Here is a 21,093-nt window from a genome sequence, read left to right as displayed (position 1 = left end):
GAAGGAATCAAAGAAGAGACCCTAAAGACAGCATAGTTTTGTATAACATTTACTTGAGGAATATAGCAATCAGGAACTTTTTTGGCTGAAAGTAGCAGAAAGTCCAACTGTAGTGGCTTAAACAAAAATGCTTTTCTTCATTATAACGAATTCAGAGATAGGCAGCTGTATGCATGCATTTAGGAGTCCCATGTAATCAGAACTGACATCTGTACACTTCCTTGGTCCTTCTCTCTGAAGTTGAAGGCTGCAACTACAGCTGATAATATCCGCACACAAAACATGAAGTAGAAGACAAGGAAAAGTGTAGCACCACGAGAGTAACACTGTCCCAGCAGCTTCTCACCTGCTTCCAATTGAATTGCCATTGGACAGAACTGGGTCATATGGTCAGACAGTACTGGGAAGAGGAGGTTGAAACTGGAGATTGTGTGAGATGAGTCTATCTAGTGTCTGCCTCAGCAGAAAGTTTTAAATAACATCAAATACAAAAGGCAATAAACCTCTACTATAAAACTAGAAGAGAGAACAATCAAAATCTAGCGTTAAATTCAAGGTTTTTAAAAACTTGCTGCTGGCTAAGCAACTAAATTCTAAAGGCATTTTTCCAACTGTATCTTATGTATATATATATAATAGTAATAATAGAAGTAATAGCAGCTATTAGAATAAAAGCATAATAAGAATAATGGGTTATGGTTTATGAAGCCGCATACTTTGCCTTCTTTGATTGCCTCTTTGAATATAGGCTTTTATATAATAGACAACTATGGTACACAGATAGTAGGTTACTTAAAGTCACATAGAAAGGAGATCCAGAATGAGAAACTCACAGTATAGGTTTATTATTCCTTACCTACCTTTCTGTACTAACTAGAGTTTTCAAGATCAAGAAGAACTATAAGATGTAAAGCTTATATTGTGATAATATTTGCATGACCTGTGTATGTAAACTTGGTAAATAAAGTGAAGCTTGTACTTCATTTATACTTATTATTCCGTCAGTGATAAAATTTCCATCCAGAAAAAGTATTCTATTTTCATTTCAATATAAAGAAAAATGAAATTATTCACTTAAAAAAAACAGAACAGTCCTTCTATAGTGAAAATTAATGTTGTTTTAAACATTGATTAAAAATGACCATTATTTTTTTCTTTCATAATTTAGCCCAGGTGCCTAACATATTGACTAGAATTACTCCTAAATGAATGTTAGTTGAACAAATGAATAAATTAACTTTCTGAAACAACTTACTATAATTTTATTCCTTTTTAAAGTTAATCTATCTTTTTCAATTTTCGGTAACTTGGAATAGATTCTAAACATGCAAAATGCTATTGAATCTCTGTAATTTATTCAAGGTTAGGAAATTACTAATGCTGAAATATAAGGTTAAACCCTGTATGAGTGTCTATCAATTATTTGGCCTGCATTAAAAACTAAACCCATTTTACCAATGAAATGTGCTTACAAATGCTGTAGCTGGAGTTTGTCATACATTCTGGGACCCAAAGGATTCAGGAGACAATATGATCCACTTATCAGCCCCTTGTTAAAGCACATACAACTATTCTCTCTTCTCCCTTTAAGAACTTTCTCAGGGTATCTGGTAAAATACTTTGGCTTTCCATGACAACTTCAAATTTTTACAAATATTTTAAAAATTGTCCTTGAAAAGTAAGATAGGCATGGATATATTTTGTGCCTTAGGAAATGAAAGGCTAAGGAAGTTCATAAGGTGACACAGCTAATGGAAACAGAATTAATATCTCCAGGATTTGACCTGACTCTGCAACCAGATCATGTCCTCTTTAACTCACTTTTGAAAACCAAATCAGAATCTATTGTGTTTTGTAGAAAAAAAAAAAAACTGGCAATAATTTTGGATTCATTTCATTAAATCTTCATATATTATAATCATAAAAGAAGATTAAAATGATACTTCATTCTGGACTAATGAATTCAATGGTTTCAGGATTGTTGCATTGCATATTTGCAGCCATCACTCGTTTAATGGTAGCCACTATATAAAACCTAGATTCCTTTATTGAAAATATACAAAAATGCTTGTAATACCTTCAAGTTTTTGTGCACACTGATGCTGCCAAAATAGTAGTGAACTGATGCTGTTTTAACCTAAGAAAATCTGAAATGGTTGAAAGAGGAAAGATTTTGAACGCAGATACAGATGAGTTGGTGTACCAAATCTGCAACAAATTAGCCACATAGTCATCAGTATGTTGCCACCACTGAGACTCAGTGTCTTTTTGTGTAGAGTGCCCAAATCATAAGCTGGGAGAATTAAATGAGCTCATAGATATAAAATGCTTAGTGTTACATTCAGCCCATGGTGATTCCTCATTAAATATACACCAGAATTATGGTAATTTACTCAAGCAAATATTTATTGACTGTTTTATAAGAGCTCAGTGCTGTGCAAGTGTGTTTTTATAGCTTACTAATCATTGCATTTAAGAAGAAAATGTATAGCTTAATTTCTTAGATCAGGATTTCTCAGCCTCAGCACTGTTGATATTTTGGAAGATCATTCTCTGTTGTGTGAGGTTTCGCTGTGCACTGTAGAAATTTAGCAGCATCCCTGGCCACCACAGGCTATATGCAGTAGCATCCCACCCCTGCCCATTTATCACAACCAAAAATGTCTCCAGACGTTGCCAAATGTCTCCTGGAGGGCAACATTCCTCCATTTGAGAACTACAGCCCTTGATCAATTCTATGTAAGGAGTGTTCGAGATCTGCTCATTCTAGGATATTCTCCTCAAAAGATGCATGGTCAAATAAGATGAGAAACATCACATACCAACAGCAGTATAACAATGATAGCTGACTTTCGGAACCACAATACACATGGCAAACCGTTATTTTTTTTTCTTTTTTTTTTTTTTTTTTTGAGACAGAGTTTCGCTCTTGTTACCCAGGCTGGAGTGCAATGGCGCGATCTCGGCTCACCGCAACCTCCGCCCCCTGGGTTCAGGCAATTCTCCTGCCTCAGCCTCCTGAGTAGCTGGGATTACAGGCACACGCCACCGTGCCCAGCTAATTTTTTGTAATTTTTAGTAGAGACGGGGTTTCGCCATGTTGACCAGGATGGTCTCGATCTGCCGACCTCGTGATCCACCCGCCTCGGCCTCCCAAAGTGCTGGGATTACAGGCTTGAGCCACCGCGCCCGGCCGGCAAACTGTTCTTATCTTATTTAGTCCTCAGACCTAGAAGTTACTTACTATCTTAAGGCACATTTTCAAAATGAGGAAATTGAGGATCAGAGAAATCAAGTAACTGACAAACATCTGCAATTAAATGGTACAGCTAGGGTTTGCTTCCAAGCCATCTCCAGAGTCTGCAAAATTATCTGCTACACAGTCTTGATCCTTGAATATCCCACTCTTTAATTCAAAATCAATTTGGGGTATTAAGGCTAATTATCTTTATATTTGTGATGTTTATTAGGTACAGGTATTTACTTTATCTCCAGTACTTACAAAATTACCTTTTGTTTTAATCAACTGATGACAATGTTCCAATTATTTGCTTAATGAGCGTCTTCATTAACATCCTTGGATGCAGGTAATGTCACTTTTACCTGGCAATGTTAATCAAAATAACTTCAGACAAAATAAATTCAGCTGGCCAGTAACTGTGGCAAGAGAGACTCACTCTGCTTGAGGGAGGTAGAAATCATTTAATAGAGGAGACAGTATTTGAATTGGACCTTTTATCATCATATTAAATTTGGATGAATAAGAGCCTGCCAGGTGGAAGGGCATTCCTAGCAGATTAAACGGGATATGCAGAGACCTGGGTAACTTAGAGAGTTCGATATGTTTGAGGAATGGTGGGGGTGGAGGAAAGAAAACAGGAAAATAGAACTAGAGAGAAGGCTGGGTTCTGCGTTAATATCTGAGGCTTGACTCCTGTAGGTATTTGCCCTTATCACCTTTGCTGTAAGGGCAGCAGACAGCTAAGAGCACAGTAGGGACATGGTCAGATAGGTACTTGATGATCACCGAGGTATATTTTGTTTGATGGCAGGGAGACCCAATTAAGACACTAATGCAATGCTTTCAGCAAGAGATAATGAGCTAGGGTGGAATGAAGGGTCAGATTTGAGAGAGTTTATTACAAGAGAGAAGCAGGGCAGGGAAAATCCTCTTCTGAAATGGGCTGTTAGAGCAAATAAGTAGAATTTATTTTTGGAAAGGCTGTCTTTGTGAAACAAAAGATGTACTTCCAAGAAAATAACCTGGAAGTATGTTTAGCAGGTGTTCAGGTAACCTGGAGGATTTGCAGTAACATATCTCAGATTCCACAAATGCTCTCCTGAAAACTTGTTCTTGTCCCCATTCAGATTTCCCATAGAAATTGAATATCTCATGATTGTTAAGTGGAGATTCAGAGCTAAAAGTTAGATTCTGAGTTGTACTGCTCCCTTTTTAGTCCAGATTATTTTGTCAGTTTCCTTCTTACCATGTCACTTAGGAAAGATGAGTCAGCATTAGTGGAAATTCAACCAAACGTGTTTGAGAAATGATGAGCCAGCCAAAAATGTGGGGAAGAGATTAGTTCCAGACACTCAATAAATAGTTGTTGAATGGGTGAATTAATCAAATGTTGAATTCACTTAATTAACTTTTGACTTAAGCATGTAAAATAAGATTAATAAAGAAAGAAAGAATTCTTTAAACCTTCTATTGTAGTTTTCCTTTTTCCTTTTTTACTGAAATAGCTAGTGGGTCACTCCCCAAAAATACTCTAGCATAGTACCAAATGGACTTTTAATGCTATGCATTATGCAATACATTTTTACTTTTACTATTTAAATCCAAAATGAACATATAGTCCAACACATTTAACCTTGTTATTTTTTTCAAACGTCTTCCTCAAGGTGTCCTTTAAGTTTTTTTCTCCAACTTTAGTTTGTTTAAGATGAAGCAATTTATTTTAACACGGAAACAAAGAATTTACAATCTTATCCCTGGCAGTTTAGAAGAAACAATTTTTTCTACTACATTTTAATGATTTCTGTAATTGTGTCTAAAATCACAATAAGCAAAAATATCTGCTGTTTAACGAGTGCTATTAGGTACACTCCTAATCATCAGACCTATTTCATTTTATAATAGAGAAGTTTTTTCCCACATTGAAAACATAATTTCCTTTCTGCAATAAAAGAACTATTATTCTTAATGTTCTTACACATTCTTCTTTTTATGTGAACATTTTAGGTGTATCAATATATGCATGAAACGATAACTGTTAATGGCTGTCCCGAATTCCGTGCAAGGGCAACAGCAAAGGTAAGGCTTGAGTAACTTTAAAAATATACTTGACCCCAGTTATCTAGTAATTGATTGTGCGCGTGTGTGTTTCAGGTATTCTCGTGTGTACACTGTAAGAGAATTTAGACATCAGTGGCAGCCCAGAGTCTAGAACCAGTACTACTTCTCAGGTAAAAATCCTAATGGAAAATTGAACTTTTCTGCTGCTTCTGTAGCTTAAGAAAGGAGAATGATTTCATTAAACTCACTTAATGTCCATTTGGCACAAGCAAATCTACTGGTTCATTGTATGAAATACTATATGATTTTCTGACATGTTGTTCTGATCCAAAAGAACCTGTATTGTATTCAGTGCATGAAGATTTATTTGCACCAGTCTAAAGATTTGATTTCAGTTAGACAGGAAAAGAATTCACCTGACACTCACTGATCTAGTATACTTCTATATATTCAGCAGAGCAGTGGAAGGGTGTGGCATTGACCTATAGAAAAGGCCTGTCACCTTTTATGGTGGTGACCACATCTGCCCTTTAAAAACTCAAATCCAGAGATTGTAGAGACCCTACTAATAAAAATGTTATACCAATAGGATAGTGAAATTATCAGGAAAATAGACCATTAGGAAATATCAATTTTAAATTAAAATCACTGATGCAGCTCTTCTTTTACAAACACACAAATGTTATAACAGAAACATGACTTGCTTTTAAAAATACTTTATCTTTCTAATACTGTATAAGAAATAACCATTGAATAATAAATGATTAGAATTTTCCATTTAATTCTTTTGTGTTACATCAATGCTTGTTTAGTTTCTCTCTTGATTTTTTAGTTTTTACTCTGTAACTGAACACTGTAGATTTGTAAGGTTTCTTTTTAATTTTGTTTTGTTTTGTTTAAACTCAGGGAAAAAAGAGAATGTTATTATCATTACGTCATGCTTTGCTTGTACTGAAGTGGAACACGCACAGAAAAATGAACCCTACATGGTTTAATTAAGGGGAAAGTGAATTGTGTAGTGTTTTACCATTCTCATTTCTTATTCATGTAGAACAGCAGGATAGCAGCATAATGTTGCAATAGCACAATCTTTTCTGGTTGTTTCTGGGCTGTCTGCATTGCATCCATGTCAGCCATTAAAACCTATGCATGACAACAAGGTTTGCATGAGCAAATGCATGTAGCTAAAAACAAGCCATTGTTTTCATATCATTCACTGTGTTTCACTTAAATGCAGACAGTAGCATAATGCTAAACTGATGTGATAATGCTGTGTGTGGAAAAGAATGTACAGTAGTTGGGAATAAATATTTTCACATTGTTGAGTAAGTCACTTTATAGTAGGCATCTAATCAACTGTGGTCAAGGTGAATTAATAAAAGTAAAAAATAGGAAGCAGGCAGAGAATCTTTTCTTGATAGACTAAATGCTGTGATTTTATTTCTATGAGGTTAGTGGGAACTAATGGTAAGTTGTTTCCTTGAACTTATTTAATGAAATTAGTACATGAATTTTAAAACAAATTATGTCTACATTAAATAATGTTTTGTATATCTAGGTATAAAACCATCGACTGTTCATATTGCCTATTTTGTTATAATAGTTGAAATATTAATATATAATACATAGAGAAAAAATCCTGTTCCAGATAAGATTTCTCAGTATGAAATAATAATATGGAATATTGGCATAAACTAACAATAATCTGCTTGAATCTTTTATGTTATTTTAGTTTTTATTCCTTTTAAGGCATCCTTAATTTTTTAAAAATCTTAAATTTGCTAAGCCTGTGGGGTGACAAATAGCAAGATTACATATATATTCAAAAGTATATATACATATAAGTGCTCTTTAATTTATTAAAAAAAAACTTACAAACTTTTATCTGCAAGCAGCAGCATCAGATTAGACTGTGCGTCATACAAAAGAGTGCGAAACATCATCTCTGCTCTTAAGGTGCTCATAGTACATGTTGTACATATAACATATGTATAAAATAATTATAATAGTAGATAGTACATATAGCAAAGTTATTTGGAATCTAGGAATAGGAAGAATTGCATCTAACCAAGGTAACTAGAAAATATTTTTATGAAGACAGGAAAATTTTGTTATCCCAGATGAGCCCTAGGAAGCTGGAAATAGATGAGTGGTGCTTTACCAAAGAAAGAAATCATAGATGGCATCTAAATGAAGAAAGGCCTCTCCCTTTTGTGTTCTTTCTTTCACAGGAGAATATTACAAAAATAGGAAAAGTTGCCTGCGCTACCCACTGCAAAGCATATGATTAGCCGTATTTCCCTCATTTTATTACCAAAAGACCATCTTTTTTTTTTTCAGGCAACAGTTGCAGCTTTTGCAGCTAGCGAAGGCCACTCCCACCCTCGGGTAGTTGAACTGCCAAAGACTGATGAAGGCCTGGGTTTTAATGTAATGGGAGGAAAGGAGCAAAATTCCCCCATTTATATCTCTCGCATCATTCCTGGAGGGGTGGCTGAAAGACACGGAGGCCTCAAAAGAGGAGATCAGCTGCTATCAGTGAACGGAGTGGTATGTTTATAAAAGAATCAGAGATTTTCTCCTTAAGCACATTCTTTTTTTTCTTTCTGCCATTACCGAAGTAAATGCTGAAATCCTAGAACAAATATTAATTTTGTGTCTAAACAGCTTTCTAAGCATTGATGGATATTAAGCCTATAAAAGCTATAATCTATTTTTTTATGTTTCATTTCATTATGTTCAGTTATGATAAATATCAATGAGTTGAAAAAACATCCCAGGAAATTAATTCAACTAGCAGGATTTTTTCCCATAATGTTCCAAGTAACATTTGCAAGAAAACAGTAATTTCAAGATACTTTTATCCTAAGTTACTATAAGCAAATACATACATTTTAAGAATAAAGATAAAACACCTAACTTTGTAATGTGTGTGGGTTTTTCATTTTAAGGGTAATTTTAGTGTTTATATAATAATAACACATATGAAAAAGGCTAATGCATGCAAAATTCTTGAAGCCAAATCTATAGCTATACTATAATAAAAACATATTAGCCTCTCCCGAAAAAGTTTGATTAAATTACCTATTCATCATATATGCTTTTGTTTTTAAAGAAAATTAGAGTAAATTAAAATATAGAACAATTTAAAGTATGTATGAATATACATTTTTTCATAGCTTATATTCCCTAGATGCCATCACTTCCTCTTGTAATAATGAGTTCCTAAAGAAATCACTTCCTATGAAATGAATAATTTTCTCCCTATAACTTCCACTTATATTAAACATAAATTATCTAAAAGCATACATTTCAGAAGTATAAACAGAAATATATCAATGTTTGCCTTTATATTAACCTAAGATCTTTTTTCTAAGAACTTAAAAATTTTATTATATAAATCAGATTTCACTTATTTGGGGCCAATTAATTTAGGCTTGGAACACAATATCCAAAATAAAATGCAATTGGAACATGATATTTTATTGGTAACTATGGAATGAAATTCTTCTGTATTCATATCTTGAATTTTATTTATTTGTTTTTTATTTTTAGACTTGACTAGTAGTTTCATAGAACCCAAAACTATTCCTTCAACTCTGCTGTCCTCTAATGTATGTCAAAACTCTCACCCCATGAATGTTTTATATCACTTCAGCATTCTAATTACTATTTACTTTTTTCTATGTAATAATGTTTTGAGATAAGCTTTTTATTGACCTTTAGATAACTGTGACTTTTTCAAAGCACGTTTCAAGTGATAATTTCAGAGTCAAACTTTCTGGTAGAGGACTCTAGAGCTAGGTCACACAATTATGTCACACAGAGGTTTATGCCCCAGAGTATAAACTTGCAATTCCTTTGAATAAGCTTTATAAATCAAGTAAGATATAGATTTTAAAACTATGAAAAGTACAGAACAACTCATATTAACAGTAATTATAATTGTGTAAAGTAACATATATATAATGTAGTATGTGGTTGACTTTGAACTTTCTTATAAGGGAGCTTAACAGACTTGGTTTACCATAAACATTTGCAAGGAACACACTGTAGGGATTTCATAATTAGTAACCTATTCCTTGCAATGACCGTGTGCTATACCTGGGAGGTGGCAGTTACTTATCTGGAATTAAATATACAAGGTTCTACCACCCAATATTCATGTAATTATGGATTACTATCTCCTAAACTTGAATTTCTTTATCTGAAGAAAGGGAATAGTATTAATTTGAAGGGCACTGAAGAAGAATAAAATGAGGCAAAATATCTGTTGGGAGGCAAAATGTCTTTTTATTTGCTAATTTGGTCATATAAACCTTTGACAGGTAAATGTGGCTACTGGTGAAGGTTGAAGTTGGTGAAGATTAACAACCTCCCAGTGATACTGCTTTTGCTACTTAGGTTAAAAGTAAGTCTTACAGCAAATTCTGCTACATTTATAGGCATATGTTAGCAAACATTTATTAGCAAGAAGGCAGTGTTTGACACACAACCTCTTTCATAAATTTGATAAAACTCCAGGTCTCTGTCCATTTAGGTGTTCTAATCATAACCTTAGAAAAAGGTTCACTTGAGGCAGATGAGACAACATTCCAGGCCAGGATTTTGTTAACTTTATATTCAGCATCAGGCAATCAGAAATTCTATTAGGACTGACAGCTGAAAATAAGGTAGTTTAGTAATCAAACTTTGACCATTCATCATATGGTGTAGGCCATGGTCCTCCCTAAGAGGCCCATTTTTTATATCCTCTTCATGCAAAGGTGGGGAATGTCTCCAAGATTTTAATATCCCACATATATATATAAAGCTTTAATTTTACCAATTAAGTACCATTTATAAATTTACCTTGCTAGTTAATGGGCCACTAAGTTCACCAAAGAAAATCCATTTCTGACATATTCTTGCTAATCAGTAAAGCATCATTTGTTCCTTGAAGTAGGTACAACAAGCTGCTCGTATAGTGGCCACCTCTAGAGTATTACCTTTCCAATATAATCCTGGCTGACTACCCTAGACTGGTTTATTAAGCTCCTAAAGTGGAAGGTTAAAGTATTACACATTCACATGATCAAACTATATATTGTAAGCTACCTATTTAAAACTGTTTAAAAGTAAGTTATGTGATGTTTAACAATGCCTAATGTGTACCAGGTGTTCATCAGAAAGCAGTTTTCTGTAAATTAGAGACTTCATGACCCAAGGACTTGTTCACAGTCACACAAATAATAGTTAATCCAATACTAGAACTCTGGGCTTCTAACAAACACTGAGTCCAGAGGTTTTATCAGTGCAAATAATTCTAGGCAGGTAACAATATTTAGTGAAAAAAAATTATTCTGTAATGGAAAGGCCAAAAGAAGCAAAGGTTAGCAAATGATGGAATGATTGATATTTCTACCTTGAAATAAGTCACCATTTCAGGAGATTAAACATGGAAGAGTTTTAGAACATGCCATTCTAAACTCAGAAATTTTGAAAGGAAGTGCTTTGGAGGTCTAAAAAAACCTTAACTACTTTAGTATAAGTACTCTGAAAAAAATGTCTAACTGTCCTATTTAAAAAGTAAAGAAATTATTCCATGGACATTTGAACATCAGAAAAGACATCTGATGTGATGTCCTGATTATCTTTGATTGTTTGTCTCATATTATATTCTGCCTGCATTTATAAAAAGGATATATTATGAGTCTGCATACTGTATATATATGCATATATATACATATATATGTTAATACAGAACTGTTAACATCATGGAATGTTAGGTTATAAAGTGTGATGGGAAGGGAGAAAATCAATAAATAGAAATAGAGACAAAACACAGCAATGGAGCAATTGATTTTTTTCTCCTAGCTTCTTAGAAGTCAAAACAGAAGGAAACTCATGCCAGCTCAACTATCATTTGGAGAGAAAATTTTTCTCTAGCCCTAGGTGCTAAGAGAAATTTCCCCTGGGAATGTTACAAATGAGACATTGAATTACCTAATACGATTCCACAGAAAATACAGAGGCCTTTGTGTATGGCTACTTCTTACGTCAATCCTTAGTGAAACCTTAAAGCTGAATGCTGAAATTTAACATTAATAGGAGGTCAAAATGTTACAGTAAGAATTTATAGCTTTCTAATGATCTCCTTTTCACCCTTTTATGCTCAAGTGTTTTCTCAAGTTTTAAGAAAGGACTCAAGGACTGTTCATAAAGGTTGCAGCCAATGTGGAGCCGGCAGCAACAGTAAATATATTTAGTGATAGAGTCAGGATATGAAAAGTCTCACTAGAATGGTACAATAGGCCTATTTTAATAAGAATCTTCATGAAGCCCTACTCCTGTGCCCAAAAAACTAGCTACAAATAGGCAGAATCAGGGAGGAATAGCTAAATATCAAAGCCTGGGGGAAAAAGTCTTAGGGGATTTCAATGTTGATTTCAAGAGGAATATAAAGCAAGTTGAGGGAGGGGGACAAAAAATAATGTGATTGTAGGGGCACCGATAGAAATATCTTGCTTAGAACCCAGAAAGAGATTGGTCCAGCTCTTGAGTATACTGTTTTCTTTCTTTCCTTCCTTACTTCCTTCTTTCCTCCCTTCCCTTCTTGTCCTTTCCCTTCCTTTCCTTCCTTCCTTCCTTCCTTCCTTCCTTCCTTCCTTCCTTCCTTCCTTCCTTCCTTCCTTCCTTCCTTCTTTCCTCTCTTTCTCTCTTTCTTTCTTTTTTGACATGGTCTCACTCTGTCACCCAGGCTGGAGTGCAGTGGTCAATCTCAGCTCACTGTAACCTCTGCCTCCTGGGCTTAAGCTCACACCCTATTGTGCTCTAATCCTCATTTTATCCTTGCAAAGAAAAATAAGCTTATCCAGAGATGAACAATCTTGGTTATGAGGAACATGTTAAAGAAGGACTTGAGTCGTTTAGGGTGGAGAAGAGAATATTTAGGGGAATTATGACTGTCTCCAGCTATCATCCATTGTATGTGGCACCAGATGGCAGAACCAAGACCAGTGTGTAAAAGTCATGGGGAAGTCATCTTATTATAATAAAGAGCTTTAAAACATTTAGAGCTCTTTAAATGGAGAAAGCCTAAATAATTAGGTAAAATGTGCCCATCAGTTTTAATCAAAGAGTAGGATACCACCTGACGAGAGTATTTCAAAATATGAGTACCATGTAGAGAGTTGGAACAGTTGGCGCCAAGGTCCCTTCTAAGTCTGTGACTATGTGATCCTATGTCTTCCAATGGAATATTACTGAGAGTACCATAGAACCCTTCCCCCACCAACACATATACACACACACACACACACACACACACACACCACCTTACACTCTGAGGTAAGTGAGTAGGCTCTACCTATGCTCTGTGTACCTATTCATAAGACATTTTTCCTGAATGGAAAGATTAGAAATCTAACACAATATATGCTTTATTTGTTTAGTGGTTTATGGTTTGTTTAGATTTTTTCAAATGGCATGTACCTTATATTCTCTCATTTGTTTCTCAGAAAAACAGTCTCATGAAAGAGTAGGGCCAGGAGTGTTTCCTCCCTCTCTCTCTGTGTGTGTATCTCTCTATCACACACACAACCCAATAGATACACACAAAAGCACATATGGGCTCACCTCCAAATACACACGCATATACACACACACACACACAGACACACACGAGAGAGACAGAGAGAGAGAGAGATAGAGAAAGTGGATTTTAACCTTTAAGGCAATCATAACTGAAGCTTACCGAATGTAATAACTGCTTATGTTAAAAACAAATCCCAGTGAGATCTGAGTAAGCTCTCTGAATTGTACCAATTCCAATTTACTGGTTTAATATTATTTAGTAAGATGTTAATATTGGGGAAAGATGCATGCAATGTCCCTATACATTACTTTTCTACTTCCCATAAATCTATAATTATTTCATATTTCTTATAAAGCAAGAAAATCCAAAAGATGATATTTTACTGGTTCTGATGGGAGAGGGGCAGGTGAGGAACAGGAAAGAAAAGGACAGAAATATAAAATATAAGCATGAGGACTTAAAAAATATGTTATACTGAAAAGAAGCCATCATTCCCTTCTGAAATGCAAACATTGTCTTAGAGCCCCACTGGTGGAAAAATTGCAGCTGAATTTACCTAGCGCTATAGTTAAGCCTAAATAAAATTGTCAATACAGTGCATACAGATTGCTAATTGATTTTTAAACATGACAGATGAATGAATAAAAGTTTAGGGATGGAACAGAATGAATTGTTGTTTTCCTATAGTCTGGCTTTTTTTCCATAAATACCGATGCCAAGTTAAAGGTAAGTTCTTACTCACAGCCCAAATTACTTATGCAGAATGGCTGTCAGGTGTGGGATGAAGATGAAATAAAAATTAGAGCTGTAGATTCGAGCTCTGTGAAGCTATAGCATCCCAGAGGAGAAATCTATATTAAGATCTTATTTATCTGTTATCAGAACAAAGAGAAAACATAAACAAAACTACTTTTTAATTGCTATGAACTACAGTGCAAGATTTAAGTTCCATAATCAAATGCATGTTCTGATGATGGCAGTAATTTGTATTCATTGCCTTATCCCCATTCTTAGTACAGTCCCTGTACATAGTCAAAGCTCTATAAATATTTGTTGAATGGCAGACACTGCTGTAAGCAGTTTGCATAATGAATTCATTAATTACCCGTAATGATCCTCAGTGGTAGGTGTTATTATCATCTGTCACATTTTACAAATGAAGAAACTGAGGAAGAGCTCACACCACTACTAAATAGCAGAACTGGAGATTCTAACTCAGGCAGTCTGGCCTTATATAATTTAAAGGTAAATAAATATCTTAGCCATTAATAAATTAGTACTTTCATGTATGATGTAGAAAAGATCAAAGTTTCTTAGCTTTTGTGAGTTTGCAGAAGTAAATTTTTGATGGAGAGAGATCAGTTGTTTTTCCTAACTACTCAAGAGACATTGACCTTTGAAAAGTTAAAAACCACTTCTAAAGACAGTAATGTTTTGAAAAGGAATTTACCCTAATTCAAATGGGTCAGTACTCTAAATTCACCATTGGGGATGTGTGGAAGAGTTTGGGTGAATGTGTTTGAATTGTTCCATCTTTGCACCAGGTGCTTTGCATCCCCCGGTTGAATGAACAATCCTGGTCCACAAGCACTCTCTAAAGCCACTTGGCCCTTAGAGGGGAGAACATGCTTGCATGGAGAGGAGAAAGGCAGAATCTCAGTCTTCAGTTCCCCTATAGGCCTGATGTAAAGATCCCCAGCTTAATTCAGCTAAAAGGCCTCAAGTAAAGCTATTTTTCACAATCTCTCGCTTCCTAGAAGTCGTTAGCAGATGCTTTACCTTTCTCTGAGTGGGGGATTGTTTGGGTTATAATTAAATAGGAGTGCAAGCTGAAATTTCGGTTAAGTGCTGAAAATTTTTGTCCTCAGCATGACATCATGTGACATTTCACTCACATTTGTGAAGGAGCCAAGAGAAGTACAATTATGTTGTTTTATCCCAGTCACTTTCAGAAGAGCACAAACAATGCAGCATGATCTGGTATATTTTGCAACGCTGAGCAGGCAGTATTCTAGCCCCCTTCATTATGAGTTGGCTCACGATAAGAGATCTTTTAATTTAAAAAGCAGAACAGGGATATATCGTGCGATCCCAATAGCACAGGTAACAATAGCTCACAGGTTAGAACAGCTACATTTCCATCTGGTGATTTCAGCCTGCAAGAATAGGCACCAGGTCTCTCATTCCTTCATAGACCAACTTGAGCCTTAAGCATACACGAGATTGTGCTGATCGAACTGACTGAAAGTGTATTAGTGCCAGAACACACCCACAGTTAGTAGGTGCTAAAGGACAAGCCTCTAAATGAGGGAAGCATTCCCACACATGGGATCAGACTGACCTAAATCTCTATTTAGATTGCTGGTAATGGGTATTTGACTATTCAGTTTAGTTACTGGTGCAGTCTTTCTCATGTTAGTTTTGCCATTTGTTGTTTGTGTTTTTCTTGTGTTTATGCTGTTATTTTAGCAATGCTTTTCTTTCAACAATTACTTGTAGAGCAATTATTATGTGCCAGCTACTGAGCTAAGCCCTGGATATGGAGTGGTAAACAAAACAGAAAGAGTTATAATCTGGTAGAGAGTAAGGACATGATGATGATGATGATGATGATAAATACATACATATAAATGTAACATATCCACCAGTTATCCCAGCCTAAGGGAAATGCTCCCCATGATCTTGTTCAGATCCACATTGGTCATAGTAATAGGTTTTTTTTTACTCCAGTATGTGTGTATTAGTTTCCTATGGCCGCTATAACAAATGGCCACACACGGTGGTTTTTAAACAACAGAAATCTCACAGCACTGGAAGCCAAAAGTCCCAAATCAGTTTCACTGGCTCCAAACCAAGGGGTCGACAGGGCGGTGCTCCCTCTAGAGGTGCTGTTGGAGAATTGTTCCTTGCTTCCTCTAGCTTCTGGTGACTGCATTCTTTGATTTGTGGCCACCTCACTCCACTCTCTATCTCCATAGTAACATTATTACCTATTTTCTGTGCCAAATCTCTCACCTCCTCTATAAGGATACTTGTGAGTTCTTTGGGTCCATTGAGATAATGCAGGGTAATCGCCTCATCTCAAGATCCTTAACCTAATTGTATCTAAAAAGACCCTTTTCCTGTAAATGCTAACATTTACAGGTTCAGGGGATTAGGACCTGATATTAATAACTTTGGGAGTGTATCCAGCCTTCTACAATGTGTAAATATCATAAATCTAGAGTGCTTACAAGTTTACAGGTCTAAGGAATTGGACCAGTTGTCCACAGACCGTGGGCACGTTGGTTTTCTAGTCTCAAAACAGCACACACAGTATTTTCCACTCTACTCCTTGTTCTGACAATGCAAGGTCCTTCTTCCCTTTCCACTTTGAGACTTTTCTTCCTTCTAATTCTGCCTGTCCAGTCAATGAAGCTATTCAGACTCCTTTCCCTTCTTTCCCTACCCCCCATCTTGCCTGGTCTTGGATGAGAAAAAAAAATATGTACGTGAAAACATGCAACCAAAACGTTCTGCTGCATAGTAAAGACCTTCAGATATTTTTTAGTCCTTTTTTGCTCCTAAGGTGTGGGCTGAAGGAAGCAGAATGGGAGGGGAAATACACACAGAACTCAATACTTCAGAATATAGCACTGCCTCATAATTAAACACTGTGACAAGTGTTGCAGAGGAGAAAGAATAAAACAAGGAGCCATATAATGGAGCTACTTTTCTAAAATATATACTTATTTATTTATCTAGTTATTTTTTAAGACTGGGTCTCATTCTGGGGCCCAGGCTGGAGTGAAGTGGCATGATCTTGGCTCACTGTAACCTCTGCCTCCCAGGCTCAGCGATCCTTCCATTTCAGCCACAGGCACGTGCCACCATGCCTAGCTAATTTTTTGTATTTTTGGTAGAAGGGGGTTTTCACTATGTTGCCCAAACTGGTCTCAAACTCCTGAGCATGAGCAATCCACCAGTCTTGACCTTCCAAGTGCTAGGATTACAAATGTTGAGCCCCCATGCCAGGGGCTACTTTTAATAGTGTTATAAATGGCCTCTTTGAAGGGTGACATTTAAACTGAGATTAAGGAGAAGAGTCTGTTATCATAAGAAAGAGCTTGTGTGAAGGTCTTGAGATAAGGAAGTCCATGACTTGCCATGTAAGTGGCTGACAAACCGAAGTGACTAAAGACACTGGGATGAGTTGAGGCTGAAGAACTGATTGGGAGCCAACCAACAGAGTTTTAAAGTTGGTACTCAAAAGTTTTTATTTTACTTTAGGTGCATTAGGAATCTGAAATCAATTCTGAAATCTGATGATATGACAAGAGTTTCTAATACATCCTGAGGCTGTTTACTATGAAATGAAATGTATTCTACTTTTTTTCTGTTAGCTTATTATATTTTGTATTGAAATTTTCTTTCTATACCCTTAACTCACTTGACAAGGATATTGCATAGGATAACAACTTCAGGGCAATTTTTCTTTTTTTTCTGTCATTACCTTTAATGAAAATTAGAAACTTTTACTTTATTGTCAATTGATACTTTCAACATTTCAAAAGGGACTCATTCAATTTCAAGTTCTTATGGTTTCTCAGGAGTTAAGGTTATTCTAACCATAATACGTTTATTTACTCTTTGAGACTCTATTTTGTCATATGTAAAGCAAAAACAGCAATATCTTGCTCACAGGTTTAATCCCAAGATTAAATAAGAGAAAGTACATAAGAGTGTCTGCCATTATGCTGGGTACCTTTTAAATACCCAATAACTATAAATTGTTTTCCTTTAAATCAGATAATAGTCTCTTCTTATTTTATCTCCCTATAGAGTTAGACTCTTTGCCCAGTTTAAGTCATTCCCTCTGCTTTTTGTTTATCTTCAAGAGACAATAAAAGTCCCCCATTAAATACCCTAATTTCAGAGGCTATTGGTTCCATGTCATTGGTGAGCTGATTATGGGCAAGCCATTTAAATTTTTGGTGTCTTTATATCTGCAAGACTGAAGTAACAACACCTGTCCCATCTACCTTTCCTAATAGCAATTAGGATAAAGAAGAGAGATAATAAATACAGCATTACAAAAATAAGACTTACGCATTTTCACAATTACACAGCACTGTTGCTGTATATTATTATTAAACTGTCTTTCACCAAACTTCCAGATGCATCTCTCCATGTTTCCTATTGCAGCATGTTTCCTTAATTTACAAAAGCAGACTATGTAAACCAAGTAACGATCCTTCTTCTGTTCTAGCTGAGAAATGTGTGGTTTTTCTCTAATGAATAGAGTGTTTGTCTTGAAATCCTGTGCTGGTCCAAAAAACCATTATTTATGTTTTGTGGAACTCACCAAACCCAATTACCAGTTATTGCTTTAAACATTAGTGAAAAGCCAATGGTTCAATTTAAGCCCAACTTGGGAGGAACATTCTTCTAACTTATTTATGCTGGTCTGCAGACTGTTGGCACCAGCCTCAAGCAAGGTTGGAATGTTGTTAATTTGCCACAGCTACATGAGTATACCTAATGAAATGCAAGCCAAGGGTAAGACTAAGGGTTTATACAATTTTACATAATGGATTTTTATCTTGTTCTATTTTTAATTATATTCTTAGAAATAGAAGACACTGATACAGATGGCAATCATATAATATGTCATAAGCCACATGTGATTGCTGACAGGTTCATGTGAGATAACCAATCTTTTACTCAAATGTTGGTTGCTGAGTCTCAGATATGGGAAATGCAATGTCTCAGCAATTGTGGTATTAGAACCACACCTATCTAAGTTCATCCAGGAGGCATGGGCTTTCAATAAATTTCCAAATGCATCACATTGGATCATAGGCCTTTCCTCCTTGGCTTTGTTTCTCTGCTTTCACAGATAGAAAATTATTAGTTGCTAATTTTATCACAGCCAAACTTCCTCTGAAATGTAAATTACTGACCTTGCCCTTCAGTGACACCAAATCACTTTTCAAGAGAAGTCATGTTTTCTATTTATAGAGATGCCTATTATTACCAATAACTGTGTAGATATATAGCATGCCTTAAGCTTTAAGAATATAAGTTTGGGCTGGGTGCGGCTGCTCATACCTGAAATCCCAGTACTTTTGGGGGCCGAAGCAGATGGATCACCTGAGGTCAGGAGTTCGCAACCAGCCTGGCCAACATAGTGAAACCCCATCTCTACTAAAAGTACAAAAAAAAATTAGCCAGGTGTGGTGGTGGTCCCCTGCAATCCCAGCTACTAGGGAGGCTGAGGCAAGAGAAACACTTGAACCCGGGAGTCAGAGGTTGCAGTGGACTGAGATTTTGCCATTACACTCCAGCCTGGTCAACAGAGTGGGACTCCCATCTCAAAAAAAAATATGTGTGTGTGTGTGTGTGTGTGTGTGTGTGTTTGAATATGAACCAACGCATGAGACTTTAATGAGACTTTAGATCCTGAAGTCAAAGTCTCTATATGTAGTGCACAAGATTTGATCTAGCATCAGCCTGAATCTACCTTACCACTAGCACTTGCATCTCAACTCAGCTTTTTTTTATATTGAGCTAATTTATGGTAGTCCTTATGTACTCAGAAATTGGGTAAAATGTGACATCGGAAAAATTGAGGATTCTTGGCAGTCTCTGAACTTCTACCTCTGAAAGTAAAAGGAACGTGACACTGTATTAAATTTGGTTTTGCAAAGGGCTCTCCATGAAGTAGGAGTGGTTAAATTTGTCTATATACTTTTCAGAAGGAGATTAGATAAGTGAGCAGAGGTAATCAAGAGGGAACAATGGCAATGTAAAGGAGAAATGCCGCATAACAGTTCTAGCCAGTTATTGCCATTTGATATTGTGGATAGCATGGCAGATAATTCAAAATTTAAGAATAAGCGAACAACACTTTCTGCCTTTGTAGAGGAAATCATACATAATGAGAAGCATTTTAAAGGATAAATTGTAGTTATCTATGGAAATGTTGGAATGAATAGGTTGATGGAGGGCATTCTAGGCAGAAGGACAACATCTACAGAAACAGAAGAGTAGGGTTGAAGGGATGGGCTGGAACCATGCCATGGAAGACACCATAAACCATCAAAGGAGCCTGGACTTACCATTTGAAGGTGGTAGGAAATGGCCAAATGACATGGATTTATTTAAGTTATTCTGGCAATTGCCAACATGTGGGCATAGGGTGTGTGAAGGTATGGAGGAAAATCTGGAGATGGAAGATGAACCAGGACGTTCTTAGGTGTTCTGGAGGAACATGGTGGAGGTCTTAACTGGAAGAAGGGCAGTTTGGCTGGAAAGAAAGGAAAAGATTTGAAAATGACTTTGAATGTAACGGGACTATAAGCAAGAACTGGTGATTGATTGGATATGCAAGGTACAAAATAGGGAGTTGCCAGGAACTCTCAGGTTTCTGGCAAGGATCTTGCCTCTTGTTGACACAGGAGAAAAGATGGTTCAGGTGAGAGAGTGAGCAGCTAAGTACTCGGCAGGTGTGCTGTCTGTTGGTCAGCCATGTGAACGTATACAAGGGAATAGGTTTTAATTTAGTTTTGCCTTTTGCCTTTTGCAAGGTGTAAATTTAATTAACTGAGCTCTATCAAACTTAAAGCATTTCAAAGTAGAACACTTAAAAATTATAGTACGTTTGTCAACCAGGATTTCTCACCCTTGGAATTGTTGATATTTTGAATGGGATAATTCTTTCTTGGGGCAGCTATTCTATGCATTGTAGGATGTTTATCTTGACCAGTAACACCCTCTCCTCCAGTCATGACAATAAAAAATGTCCCCAGACCTTGCCAACTATCCCCTAACAAACGAAGTTAATCTCGATTGAGAGTCATTATCTTAAACTAAATTAGTTTATTTTCATGAGAACAGTTGCAAACCACGTAGTAGCTACGATATTAAAATCTGAAAACTGCACACATTGTACACTGTACTGTGAATATGAATAGAATGGATTTCTACCAAATTATAGCATCAACATGTTTGTAGCTAAAGCTACAAACTTTAAGGGATGGGCTGGAGCCATCTCACAGAAGCTACCATAAGCCATCATAAGGAGCCTGGACTTACCATTTGAAGGTGGTAGAAAACGGCGACCTTCAAATGGGAAATCCAGCTTCCTTCTGATTCAATACATGAGGACCATTCTGGAAAAGAGATTTTATCTTAACACTTGATCTCAGTAGAATGTTCTGTGTGGAGGAGCGCCAGA

The 21,093-nt window shown here is 36.1% G+C and overlaps 1 protein-coding gene across 3 annotated transcripts in view; it reads left to right on the top strand.

The window, feature by feature from the left end:
• Positions 1-21,093, top strand: part of LIN7A (lin-7 cell polarity scaffold A) — a 156,585-nt gene that overhangs the window by 95,312 nt on the left and 40,180 nt on the right. For all 3 annotated transcript variants that reach the window (XM_078338068.1, XM_078338067.1, XM_035257130.3), the window contains 2 exons: positions 5,246-5,317; positions 7,640-7,849. In XM_078338068.1, the coding sequence (XP_078194194.1) occupies positions 5,258-5,317; positions 7,640-7,849 (270 nt within the window). In that variant the 5' untranslated portion in view covers positions 5,246-5,257. The remainder of the gene's footprint in view (positions 1-5,245; positions 5,318-7,639; positions 7,850-21,093) is intronic.

This window comes from Callithrix jacchus, chromosome 9 (genome assembly GCF_049354715.1).
Source record: "Callithrix jacchus isolate 240 chromosome 9, calJac240_pri, whole genome shotgun sequence".
In the NCBI taxonomy this organism is placed as follows: domain Eukaryota; kingdom Metazoa; phylum Chordata; class Mammalia; order Primates; family Cebidae; genus Callithrix; species Callithrix jacchus.
The sequence above is the reverse complement of the archived record's forward strand: the minus strand, read 5'-3'. Positions and strand labels throughout refer to the sequence as shown.